Source organism: Mugil cephalus, chromosome 5 (assembly GCF_022458985.1).
Source record: "Mugil cephalus isolate CIBA_MC_2020 chromosome 5, CIBA_Mcephalus_1.1, whole genome shotgun sequence".
Lineage (NCBI taxonomy): Eukaryota > Metazoa > Chordata > Actinopteri > Mugiliformes > Mugilidae > Mugil > Mugil cephalus.
The window spans coordinates 13,707,775-13,722,152 of record NC_061774.1 but is presented as its reverse complement, the minus strand read 5'-3'; the positions used below and the strand labels follow the sequence as shown (position 1 = coordinate 13,722,152).

The 14,378-nt window shown below is 41.0% G+C and overlaps 1 protein-coding gene across 1 annotated transcript; it reads right to left on the bottom strand.

Annotated features, from left to right (window-relative positions):
• Positions 1 to 4,761: 4,761 nt before the first annotated feature.
• arsia (arylsulfatase family, member Ia) lies at positions 4,762 to 8,074 on the bottom strand. Its single transcript, XM_047585398.1, has 2 exons — positions 7,535 to 8,074; positions 4,762 to 6,946 (listed from the first exon to the last, which is right to left on the bottom strand). The coding sequence occupies exons 1-2, from the start codon at positions 7,846 to 7,848 to the stop codon at positions 5,548 to 5,550; spliced, it is 1,713 nt and encodes a 570-aa protein (XP_047441354.1). The 5' UTR covers positions 7,849 to 8,074; the 3' UTR covers positions 4,762 to 5,547.
• Positions 8,075 to 14,378: the final 6,304 nt, after the last annotated feature.

Below are 14,378 nucleotides of genomic sequence, written 5' to 3'. Positions count from 1 at the left end.
TAGTTATTAGATTAATATATGGCTACAAACGTGTTGTTCATATTTCATATCATACATTTTCTTTAAGAAAAGATTAATGTTCAATCTTAGAGTCTGGCAGTGTCATAAAATATATATATCTGTGGATGTATTTAACAGAATCTGAATTTATCAAAGACAAAAACAACCAGTGCTGGTTTTCAGAAGAGAAAAAAAGAACAAAAAAGTAGAGATAGAAAAAACATCTCACCATGAGAGACTCCAAGTAGCATCAACAACAGTCCAAACACAACTTTCATGTCTCCTCTCAGTTCAGCCTCTGTTGAGCTTTAGAAAGTTTATCTAATTATCAGCTATAAGTGTCCCTTACTCTGCAGTGAGCTGTGAAAGCCACAGAGGACTGTGTATAAACTGGCAAAATCATGATGTTTTTGTGTGCTGAGAGCTGGCACATTGGACTTTACCTCCAGAGAGATCACCCCCATGGTTCAGCACAGAGCAATCTGTGTCAGCCCCCCTCCCTCTCCTCCACTGTTTGTCCACTAAATTATCTAAACAAAAAAGGGCTCACCCAATATCTCATCTTCTAGCTAGTATTCGGGTAATATATATATATATATATATAGAGAGAGAGAGAGATAGATATATATTTAAAGCAATACTGGATGAAGATTCACGACTATCCTGAAGAGATGCATGCATTCTGTCCCAGGTTATATATGTTAGGAGGCTGTAAAGGATGTCATATAGGATGCAGGACAGAATAGATAAATACTTTTTTGAAGTGGGGCATGTATCTTGATACCATATCTGATCCATTGTAAACAAAAATACATAAATAAGAGGCTGTTGAGAACTCAGTTGTATAGGAGATGTGAGGATTAGGTGATTATTAATTCTGTTTTTACCACTTGTCTTTTTTCTTGTATTTCTTTTTTTCCACAAGTTTTTTGTTATTGGTACTTTCTTTGTCAGGCTTTATATTATTTACTGTGACATTATATATATAACTTTCATGTCTCCTCTCAGTTCAGCCTCTGTTGAGTCAGTCTGCAGCTTTAGAAAGTTTATCTAATTATCAGCTACTCGTGTCCCTTACTCTGCAGTGAGCTGTGTTACACAGAGGACTGTGTCCTAACTGACACTATCTTCCTTTTTGTGTGCTGAGAGCAGGAAATTCAGTGGTAACAACTTGACTTCCCTTTTACAGACATCATCTGAGCCTTCTGACATGATGAAAATTGCGAGAGATTCTTCATTTAGAGTTGGACTAAAAGCTTAATCAGCATTGTGTGTGGAGTCATTTGGCCTCAAAAGCAAAGGACGTTCATTTGAATAAATGTTAAAATAAATCATCATATCGACCCATTTTTCAGTTCCTCATGTTGTTACATTTAGTGGCTGAGATAGAATAAGTTAAGTTTGGACACTGACACAACTGTTGTTTGCTGAGGGCAAAGTATAAGCCCAGCTTTAATCAGACGATACTCACATTCAAACTGGAGGAAAGGTGACTTCAGGCAGTCGTTGCTCCAGTGAGTTTCCTCATTTGTGATGCTTTGCCGAGGCCTTTACTGCCACTGACTTTAGTTGCTTTTTATTTCATGGGTCTCATTTCCTTTAGTTAAGTGTGATGTCTATTTGTGTCGGGGTCAGATCAGTGTTAATGCAAATTATTGTAGTCACAAAGGGCAGGGCTCAGATAATACAAGTATTCCAGTTTTGACTAACTTCATGTAACAACCCGTGTATACATGTATGACCTTAAATTAAGTTGGCATGTGACCAAAAAGTTAATGTTCACAAGTGTTTTAGCGGATGCGATGTTTTCAGAAGTTGCATGTCAGGTTTCATCATAGTACACAAGGAAAGACTGTCATCCAACTAACAAGGGAAGTGAAACTATGCAAAGCTGGTAACATATAAGAAGCTCCTATTTATGTAGCTTTTCACTGTCAGATCATCTCTTTTCCTTACAGTTTTTTTTTTTCAGCAATTTGAGCTATAGTCATTCCTCTGCTTGATAGCCCTCATACACCACATCCATGAAGCTCTCGCCATCGTCATTGCTTTTCCTTCCTTGGACCAATTTGATGAGAACTTAACACCCGCAGACTGGAAACAGTCATCCAGTCAAATCAAAATTTGGCCCACGTCAGAGCCGCTCAGCTCCTTCCACTTGCTCATTGCTCGTTCTTGTAACACATCAAAGTTGAGGACAAAATATTCACTTGCTGCCTATTATAGCATCGACAGGTAGTAGTCATAATGTTATGGCTGTACAAAGTGTAATGTGTGGAGGAGATGAGAGATAAATAATTAAATAGAAGAGAAGACAGTAATAAATAACATATTCATGACACATTATATTTAATCAAGCACAGGTTTCTTGTTTACAGGTTATAAAAAGTTACATTATAGCGTGTTTATATCAATCAATATATAACCAGTTCATCATCATTAATAGTAATGCAACTACATTCAATAGAGCAACATTCATCAGACTAACATATTTAACTTACAGCATACTAGATTTATGTAAAACCACACTGAGGTTTATGTTTGGTTTCAGGGGCACAGTCCACAAAACACGAAAGTCTTTTCCAGGTTCCCATATTTAGTAAAAGTCCTGTTTGCACTTCGACTGGGTTCTCGAGTCTGCACAAAAACACAAAATAAAAAAAACACGTTCGCTGACATATGATGTTTACTGTTTACTTACTGACCTTATTTTTACTCAGGCATGTAAAGTATTACCTCGTTTCTTACAATGACTCCGTTCCCTGCACGCAAAGCAACATAACACTGCTAAGAGTGCAGTACCCAGTGCAGCACAGGCAATGAGCAGGTAAGGAAAGCTGTTTTCTGAAACTAGAAACAACAATGATAATTATGAGGACCGTATTCAAGTAATTATTGCAATTAGTCATTGTGAGTGTTATTATCATGCATGTGCAGATGGCAAGCAGCACAGATTTACGTTTGTTATGACATGTGTGAGTTTGGCAACAGTTACTGACACACCCTGCATTTGTTCTCTCAGTTGTGACTTTTCTCCTGTAGTAGTAGTAGCAGCACAATATCAAGTAAAAGAGAGGGAGAGACTAATACCAAACACAGCAAACACCAAAACCTTCCGTTAAACCACAGCTAGTTCCTGTGGTTGAACCCCACCCAACACCTCAGCTTTGCATGCTGACTGAAGGTTGCATGCATTTTTTTTTTTTAACTTTTTGCAATAATTGTCGTTTCTGTGTAGCTTTTGAGTTCATATAAAGTTCATTTGTAAAAAAATGAAAAAGTAGAACTACTCTGTCTTTCAACGTCCTCTCCTTTAATCTTCTGCAAAACTGGTGGATTTGTATTTTCCCTCCCACAACATGATTATATTTCTGGTTAACCTCATCATGACGGATAAAGAAGATGTCACATAACTTAATACTTGCCTTTAACCTCCAGGTTAAATTTAATGTTGTTCATCTTGACTCCATCCTGATTAAAGACCTCTATGGTGTATTGACCTGAATCACTCTGCTGCACATCTGTGATCTTGAATGTCCCGTTGTTGGTGGTAAACGACGTTCTGTTTTTGAACCCTTCCTCTATAACCACCTTCTCTTTCTTCAGGCTGAACACTTTTAAAGATCCACTGGAAAGCTCCTTGTTACACTCAATCCGACTCCCACTGGCATTTTTCATCACTTGGATGTACACAGATGCTCCGAGCGTAACAGAGCATGGGCATGTGCTATTTATAGCATAACATTTAGTCTCAGGAACTGGAGTGGATGCTGGGATAGTTGAAATAAACACAGGGATAAACTGAAATTATTCATCAATGGCTTTGCAAAATGTTTAATTTTCGGTGCATTCATGAGATGATGAGCTTACCGTGAGTTCCTCCTACTAATATCAGAAGAATGATGAATTGCGCCATACTTCCTCTGTCAGCTGGTTTTAATTCTTTTGTCTGTCTGACTTCACAAGGTTCAGAGAATTTACGATCTGCATCCAAGTATAGCGGTTTAAATCTGCCATGAACCTCAGCGCACACACAGTGTTCAGGAAACGGTACACGTGTGAAGGTGTAGGTACCGTGTTCGTAGAAAGTCAGGAAGTGAACTCTCTCACTTCTCTGTGCGTGCAGTGCGGTGTAGAAATAATGACCGTATATGACTAAATGCGATGTTTTCCGTCTCTGTTGAAATCAGTGAAATTCGTGCTCTAGACATTACTGGTATGATACTTTTGTCATGTTTATACTGCACAGTGGAAAATCTCAAGGTAGCTTTTACTTCTGTTTCGTGTATTTCTTCATACCCTGTCCAATAAGCCGAAGTGAGAACAGTAACTGTTGCACTTCCATGCAGCTTGGGCAGCTTGGGCTCTTATTTGGTTACTTGGTTAATGGCCAATTAACTCTTCTGCTGTGACTCTCCCTTGCTTCATTCAAATGTGCAATATTTCCTTTTCATTTCCAGCTTAACTGTTTACATGGACATTGAATAAAGTAATAATAAATAAATAAATAAAAAAATGCATCAGAATGCAGCTATTTTGACATAAAGAAATTGATTCTGTCTGCTGTGGACTGAATCTGACTGAATAATCAGATTCATTAATTGGAAGAAAAAAAAAAACACCATGTTTTTGTGACCCTGCCTTACCCTCTCCATGTCACCTGATGGTACATTTAGACCCACTTGGACACCAGTATTTCAGTAATAATCATAATTATATCATAATTTAATCAGAATAAAACCAGGCTAGAATAGGCTGGATCGCAATGAATTTTCAATCAGATTTATAGGAGTGTGTAAGCCATTGATACCCTCTGGGATCATCATCAGGTGTCCGGGAAACATGACCATAGCTAAATAGTGTTAGCAGGACGACGTAGTCCAAACATGTGTTTCAAAGATTGAAGGTCAGGAAGTATCGTTGAAAACGTGGGTCAGTCAGATCATGTTTTTGTATTGATTTAATTCAGTATTATCTATTAAGTATTATTTTTTTCTGTTATAGTTATTGTTATAATTGGATGAAGACAGAAAAAAAGTCAGAGTTGCTCAAGGGCTCAGTTTCATTGTTCCTCTTTTTTTGAAAAAAAAAAACAAAAACAAAAAGTGTAAACCCTCAAATAGAGGTAGTCAAGTTTGAATGAAAGAAATAAGTCTTGCTACAAATGTCACATTGATAGAGAGGTAGTCATTTATATTAACTGAAGTTACAAATGGTTTCTGAGGATTTCTCAATGTCATCTAGTCATCCTCATCCAATACACACATTTTCTTAAACAACCCCATCTTATAAAGATCACAGTCTCCTTGTATGATTAAAAAAACAAAAACATTTGCTTACATACTTGTATCATCTTCTGAATTTATACTATTCAGTTTAGGGACACATTTTTCTATTCAAACAGATGCCAAAAAGATAATGATCAGTTCTTTTAGAGAAACTGAACATATGCTTTCAACAACTGCGCAGTAAGAGCAGCTTGAGCTTGGATAAACTTCAAATGTTCAAACAAACACAACCATTGTTGATTCAACAGTCAAGACCTTTCTATATTCTGTCGGACATGATCCTAGTGTTGAGTCTCCTAAAAAATGACCTGCTTTTGGACAGCTTGAGCTTCTTCTTCCAATCCATGTTCTTTTTCCGGTAAACACTGTCCCACCTGTCCTCCTCCTCATCTCCCACCCAGGGGACCCAGGCACCTCCATTGAGGTGGGGTTCAGCCCGTGGGTCCTCTGATGGGTATCTTACCGGCACTGACGTGCGGTTGTAGTACACCAGTCTGGCCAGCAGCTCTTTCACAACATCTGGTCTCTGCTCAGAGAGGTCAAAACGCTCGTAGGGGTCCCCGGAGATGTTGAAAAGCCACATTGACTTGCGAGGTTGAGTGTGGCGCTCCAGGGTCCACCAGCTCCCAGGGAAACCTGGAAGCATCTGTGGCGGGATCCAGTCTCCATAACCAGGGTCTCCTGTGAGAAGTTTCCAGTCTCCAGCTCGTATGGAGGCCTGAATGGCTGTATTCCAAATCCCATATCCTTTCTGCAGGGAGCCACTGCGTGCATGGTTGTACAGAGGGTCAATGTTGTGGAGGATCTCCAATCTGGGGGACTCCTTCCCTTCACTAATGGCTTCCCAAACATTATACCCATCAAGACCTTCTGTCAGGGATGCATTGCCTCCTGCTAATCCCACCAGTGTAGGGTACCAGTCAGTGATGTGCACCAGAGCTTTACTCACTCTCCTCTTCTTCCGCAGCAGAGGGCTGTGGACAAACCCCAGACCCCGGATGCCACCTTCCCAGTAGGTGCCTTTGCGTCCTCTGAGAGGCCAATTACTGCCACCAGACAAGGGCTGTCCACCGTTGTCAGTAGAGAAGATGATGACACTGTTCTGATAGTATCCATACTTGCGCAGAGCATACGTTATGTTTCGGACCGCCTCATCGACAACGGAGACCATGGCCGCATACTTCCTGCGTGCTACATTTTCCAACCCGCGGTACGGGTAGATATACTCCCGCGGAGACTGTAGGGGTGTGTGAACAGCTTGGAAGGAGAGGAAGATGAACAGTGGGTGGGAGTGAGGATCGTGGGTTGCCAGGATCTTGCGCACCCTCTGTGTGTACAAATGGGTAGAGTATTTACCCCTCTGACCCCAGGCGACTGACTCCCCCTCGTGGAGGTCAAAGCCACACAGGCCAGGGCCATCACAGGAGTCATAGGTGTAGTAGTTCACACTGCCAGTTAAGGAACCAAAATACGTGTCAAAGCCACGGCGAGTGGGCAAACACTCCTTCTTGTAGAAGCCCAGGTGCCACTTTCCTACCATGTGGGTGGAGTAGCCGAGCTCCTGTAGCCTCTGAGGGAGGGTGACCTGGTCAAAGGGCAGGCAGTTGGGCTGCCGGGGACGGATGATGGAGTGCTGGAGACCAGTATGAATTTGGTACCTGCAGAGTTAATAATGAAGCACACAGTCAAACTGAAGCAGATCCAACAAATAACTAAAGTATCACCCACTTCCTTCCTCAAACTGAGCTTTAACTACAAAATGCTGTAAAAGCCACATGGTGCCACATTATTTGATCAGAAATATAATAATCGAAACTTACGCTCAGATTTGTACGACAGGTTTTAAAATCTTAAAGTCCCTATGTATTTGTATAATGATGCATTTTCAGACAGCGCTGTTTTAGTTAAGAAGAAGTTAAAAAGGTCATACTTTTCTTGCAGCTTTGTACATACAGTAAACAGTTCAACGCTTTGATTGCATCTCATAAACATATATCAAGTTCTAAATATCTTTGAAACATGAAGAACTATAATCCATATCCATCTATTTTTTAATCCATTCAGGGAATAGTTTTGCTTCATCACCACTTTCCCATTCATTTAATTGTTATAACAAAAACAAATCTCTAATCACATTGTGAAAAGCTGGAAAAACATTACAAAATTTTGCAGATATTTGTGTCAATATGCAGTCACTCCCCATTCAAATTATATAAGATAGAAAGGTCTGAGGAAAAACGTTTTACCTGCCCATGATGAGTTGACTTCGGGACGGGGTGCAGATGGGTTGGATGTAGTAGTTCTCCAGCTTCACTCCATCTGCAGCCAGTTTATCCAGCACCGGTGTCTTTATGTCAGAGCTATGGTAGCCGATGTCGTTGAAGCCCTGGTCGTCTGTCATTATGAAAATGATGTGAGGAGGCTGCGGGACAGGAGACCTGTCAATAAACGTTTGGTCAGGCTCGTTTTCCAACTGGTTAGGGCTCATGAAATCCCAGGTGAGGTACCCGAGGCTGAGCAGGCTCATCATGGAGAAGCCGGTCAGAGCTGTTGTTGCCATGGTTCCTGACAATTAAAATCACCCAGACCTGCTAAAGTATTTAATATACTGTCACCAAATCATTGTGCAGTGAGGTGCAGGGTAAAACAAAATATCCTCTCACCAGATGTTGCAATTGACCCTTGGCAGTTAGAATGGCAGCTAAGAAATCCTATGGAAAGAGGAGCTACACCTCCATCCTCACTGACTCTCCAAACTGTTTCAGCCTCCTTTGAAAGCATTTCCCTCTCCCTAGTGGTCTCATTAACCCCGCCCATTTTGCCTTACTCGCTCACTGAAATAACACCAGCCCCCAAAACATACACAGAGAAGTATTTCTACTGCATCCAGGTGTTAATTGAGAGATTACATCTCACATCAGTGATATTTTTGCTAAATTATACTGTAGCATTATAGATCTGATTGATAGATCAGTTGTGTTGTACACTCACATTTTACTTCCAGTAAAAACGTAGCTTTAAACATGAGAGCAGCTGAAATATCAAAGCCCAATTCACACCTCTTTGTAGTCATTTGATTTCAATGAACTGACATTTACTGATTAATAGAAAGCAAAACAAAACTTCGCATCTGACTTGGTTCAGCTGTGGCTGAGTCAACAAGGAAAATACAGTGTGTGTCTGCGTGCGTGCGTGCGTGTTTTAGGGCAGCAGTGGGGCACAACAGACACAATCGCGGACACTGTTCCCCACTCCACTCCACAGCACTCTCAAACACTCTCTTATTATTCCCGCTGTTTTACAGGCACTACAGACCTGAGGAGAGAGGCAGAGCAGACTTCCCAGGTTCTGATAACATCTCCAGCAAGGCGTCAAAGAAGCACTTCACAAATCATCCAACGGGTCAACAGAAAACAGCAGGACTGCACAGTTTCAGCCTCAGCTCTTGAGTGGAGGTATTGCTCCACGGTATACAGGTCAGTGGGCCGTCAGCATGCTGCTCTAGCAGATTCACTTTGACTGGGAATCAGGGGAAAGAGCTGAGGAGAAATGGGCAGAGTAAAGGAATATATTACATTCATATAAAATACATTAAATGAAAAAACTAGCTTTTGTGTTAGGTGTTTTCTTTGAAGGCTGGAGTCTGCTACAAACTTTGGGCCGTTTTCCCAATATTTTCGTGTTACATTTATTGCACTGTTTGACAGAATTTACTTAAAGTTCAATGAGGTGCAACATGGCACGGACACAAGAAAAAGTCAGAAGTTCATCAGCATACTGGAAGGTAAAACGGCACACCTTGCAAATGTTGATATTGGGACTGGCCGCACACTGGTCGCTGTGCAGCCAAAGGAAGTATGAGCCTCCCATGAAGGGCATGAAGTTGTGGCAGGTTTGTTTGTCCAGCAGCAGCAGAGCCATCTTTGCAGCGGAGCTTCTGAGTTTATAGTAGGTCAAGCTGGGAAATAGTGAGGAGAAAAAAAAAAAAAAACTGAAGTTGCACCTGAAGTTTTACACCATGGTGTTTATTTATGTACTTTTCCTAGAGGGAGCGGCCCAGACTCTTAGCAAACCCAGAGGAGCTGTGCAATTGCAGTGTGTGAAGTTGATACCGGACATTCAAAGCTCACAACAAAGGGTTAAATTCAACCCAGGGGCCAGAAAATTGAGCGGGACAGGGAGTCATTAATGCACCTGGGTGGTTCTCAGGAAACAAAGGGTCTCTTTGGGCAGCTTCACTTATTAGATGTGACTCATCTGTTTGCTGTTGGTCAGAGGTGTAACTGCGGCAGCTCGCCAGGCCAACAACAACTCTGCTCACATCCAGCACCACAACATAAACAACACACACCCACATCTCACACACAAATATTAGCATAAACGCATGCTGGACACACTCTAAAGTCTGAGATGTTGAAAGGTTGACACCGCGCATATTTTACAGCTCACAACTCACATTTGCTAATTCTAGTGTGAACTGTCACTCTGCCAAAACAATGCCACTAAGATTTCAACCATTAACCAAGGAATGACAGTATTTATGGACAGAGTGTCCTTACAATGAACCAGGAGCTGAATTTCAGTGACCCTTAAATGCTGAACAAACATAATGTTCGGTTTCTGGAGGCTATTTTTCACAGTTATTTGTTTGTCTTATCGTGGGCTGCTGCTAAGAATAAAAAGTATGTTAAATTGTTAATACTCTGGTAAACCGCAGGTTGTCTAATTCCGGTAAAGTTATTCAAACTTAGCAGGTGGTCTTGTTGGGCAATTTAAAGACGGTCAGTCTGTGTCACACACTGTTACTTAATGAAACACTCACGAGGTGTATATCTAGATCAAATCAAATCAGCTTTATGTGGCACGTATATACTGTACACACATACAAGGAATTTGTCTTCTACATTGGGCCAGGAAGGAACATAAAGGGAAGCCGACCTCTTCGAATCGTGTCAGTGGTCTAACCCTGGTTTCATAAAGGTGTATGTTACATAAACCAAACTACCTGCACACCGTTGGACTGCTAAACATCATAAGCACATTTTGCGGTGAATAAAATTATCCTTGACAACTGCATTTGAATATCTACTTCCCGTAATTGTGTCATGTATGCTTTTGATTGTGCTGTAAACATCTGTGGTGTGTTTGTTGGTTGTTCATTACTTCCACCGGGTTCTGATTTCTTCAAGAGGATGTTAACAAATTGCCACATAACGTTGTGAATTCAACAACGCTTCGTTTTCCTTAATGGATATTTTAAACACAGTCACTGTGTTGTTTCTTGTAGAAGCAGATCATACTTCAGTCCAGAGAGACTCATTCATAAAGTTAGCATGCAGGGCCAGTAGACCCTTCACCTTCGTCTCCTGTTTCTGTTTCCTCGCTGCCACACCAAGCTTCATTGTTTGTTTTTATCTCTAAAGACTTGGATTAACCAGCTCATAAACCCTTTCTAAACAGCTTCCAAGCTTGCATGTCAGGAGCTGTGAAATGCAATAATGACTTGAAAGGGAAGCAGAGAGTGTGGACTGCAGCCACCGCCACCACTCTGTGTTGGTCGACTACAGATGTTGGCTTTGGCCAAAGTAAGAGGTGCTGTTACCGAACGCGGTCGAACACTACCCCCTTTCTAATCAACGCAGCCCTGCCAGTAAACCTGCACATTACTCCCCCTCTCTCCTCAATTTTCTAATCTGAGAAGGACTGGATGGAAGGTTTCTTTTTTTTCCTCCCCTTGCTTCAAGTGTATCCAGCTCGCTGCCTCTCTGCTGTGTACAATAGTCCCCTTGTTTCAGAGTTTGCTCTCGCTCTCTGTTTTTGGCTTTTATCAATCTTTCAACGACAGTTCATTGAATTAGAAGTAATTTTAAGGGCAAAGACATTCGTCTTACTCTCTTGGTTCAGTTTACTTCAAGGTCCTCAGTGGTGTAAATGCCATAAAGTCATAAAGTTACTGGTATTTTTTTCAAACAAACACTGTACAAAGATCTGTATGTATCAGTGAAGATGGGATTCAGCCAAAATGTCAAAAAGCCGACAGATAGTGGGTGCAGCAGAGGAAATAATCATGAATAAAAACTGAAAACTAGTGAAACAACCACAACCTTTTCCACTGTTTGTTGTGTCATCTTCAGTGTTATCTCTTGACTACATTTTTTAAATGTATTTGTGTTTTGTTTTATGGAAATGGGCCAGGGAAATGCTGTTGGTTGACTAGTCTATCAACGGTAACACAGGGAGTTTGGAAAGGATGAAGGACTGAAGCCCCAGAAGCAGACATGTATTGGACATGTTTTAGTTCCATTTGAAGTTATAGCAAATTCAAAAATCTTGAGCATCTTTCACATAAATTAGACACATTATGCAAAATGTTTTAATGTAATGAAAGTCAACGGTTCATCTGCTGCCACCGCGCACTACTGTTTCACTTTTCAGCTGAATCGCCTAGGTGACAGTCAGCACTGTTTACACTTACCACTTCTGCTCCAGCCACCACATAACAACCACTGTTTTCACAAGCACATCTGTTCTGCAACACCACAAGCATGCGAATGCTTGTGGCTGTGGAGACCCCAAACTAATCTCACAAAGAAACCTGGTCAGTGAGAGCAGACACAACACTTCATTATGACCCTCCTGCAAAGCCACCTAGAGTCAGTGACAAATCACTATCAGGATTGTGTTGCTTTTGTTTTGTTTTTTTGTTTTTTTCATTTCATTATTTTTAATGAAACTTTTTAAAATCATAAAATATTAATGCACACGTTTAAGTGTTTCACTTCAATCAGTTTTATTACCAAATCAATGTGTAAGTGCTGACAGGTTGTGACACACAAATCTCGGCCCCTGAGGTTGGAGGTAATTGCTGTACCTGCAGAGTGAATGCAGATGTGAGCTGCTAAACATGTGGAATGTAAAGCAGATTTATTTCCTGTGAAACAGACTGCCATTTATGAGGGAAACCTGTACAAATATCCCAGTCATTTAACTGCAACATGTCATCAAAGCCATAGGAAATGTTCTGCTTCTTTTTTCCTTCTGCTCAACGATGTAAAGTTATTTGGTCCTTTCTGTCGTGGTTCATTTCTCCAGTGACATCACCTTCTATATTTTTTATTTTACATATTAGTATTCAGTTCAACATATCGATGTTCAGAGTAAAAACGAGTTGAAGAGACATTACCTTGCCTGCCTTGCTTACAGTTTTACTTACATAAAACCTTGGTGGTCTGCCCCATCAACACTCATGCCTCATAACCAGCTCATTAGCCCAAACCTAAGGTGTGTGTCTGTATGTTTGGGGGTAGAGGAGTTGTGGAGGATGGTGAAGTGGAGCTTGGTGAGACCCACTGAGCACTAGGGGTTGCATGACTTCAAATTTTTTAAAGTCGACTATTACGTGGTGAAAGTCGAACTGATGTCGACTGGTCTCCAATGACATCACTAATAGAAAGTAATGCTTTGCAACAATGAAATTTATGTCCGTGACCTGAACAAATATTGTAACGCGCCAATACCACAAACAGCATCAGTGTGACACTTCTAACACACGTCTCTCGCTTTGCAAATTGTCAGCTCTAGCAAAACTTCCGTCTCTCGCATGGTGCATTCACTGACAATTGAGGACAAAAAAAATCCGCAATGAAATTTGCCAGCAAATTGTTGATTTGCAGCCTCCTTTTCTTTGTTACTGCAGGTAAAGTTGTTACCTGACTGTTGTTGAGAGGATTTGGATTTTACGATTGACTTACATGTTCTGAATGCCACAGTAGTATAGACTTCATCTTTAGTGAAGTATTTCCACACACTTGATGAACAGCTGCTAGTTTGCTGCAACGACCCACTGGGCTCCTTGCCTGTGTTTTCAGAGGTGTCCATGTTGTTATGTGACCAGTGACTAGCCGACATGATGCTTAATGCGTCATGGCACAGGAGTGAAGTTGACTACAACCCCTACTGAGCACTGACGTTGAGTTTGGAGTACACACTGCTTTCCTTTTCGGTTTCCAGATGAATGGTGCTCTTTCACCAGTTTCACTCTTGCTGACCCACTGCTTACCCAATACTCTCTTCTAGTTTGAACCGAGGTCTACACCCTGGCAGCCCATTGTGCCCACTGCCCTTAGTTTTCTTCCAAACCAATCAAACAAAAAAAAAATAAAAAATCACCGCAAAGAATCCAAATACACACGAGAGCCAGGGGACTGACCTTCCTGGCAGATTGATTTGATTTGCCCATTTGATTGAATTGTTTGTGGATTGTCTGGATCTGCGGACCGGGATGTTTTTCCAACATGAAGAGATTTAAGACTTGAGCTGAGTCAAGAAACTGAGAGAGCCACAAGTGCAAGGGTGAAAGAAATGGTAGCTGGGAGGGACAAGAAGACGGGTTTATTTTAAGTCTTACCTGATAAAAGCTGGTGTTATTCCGTCTGGTAATTTCACACTTTTTAACATCTGTCATCTCAGCTGAACATACTTATAATATGCTTTGCTGTCCACAAATATACCGCCCTTCATTTTTATACAGAACACCTTGACCAAGGGTTGCTTATTTTGTTCAGAAAGAGGCCTTCCCACTGCGTACTACAGGACAAATGGTATATTACATTCAAGAGGAGACTTTAACACACAGTCATTTTCATCCAATTTTTCAGGCAGTTAGTATGGTTTCTAGTGAATTGAGGATAAAACTTAACTTTAATCAGATTGATTTTTTTTTTCCAAAGGCAGGCTGTGTTACAAGCATCCTCATAGTTAGATGGCATTGTGATATATTGACATCAAAACGAAACGAGAACCACCTGAAACTTTAATAATCTCCATACAAAATAATCTTCAAGGCTGCTCTTACACTGCCAGAAAGACAGATATGATTGCTGCTGTGGAATATGCCCTGTGAAATTACATCGGGCCCATTCACAGACATCTCAAGTTTCCTTCCAGGACCAGGATATGCAACTGAGACTAAGCTGGCTAAAATCAGAGAGCAGAACAAGAAAGAGATGCAGAGAGAAAGGCTAACAACACCGGCTGCACAGCCACGTCATGTTCAGTCATCCAGCCATTTATGGGGTATCCATAATCACA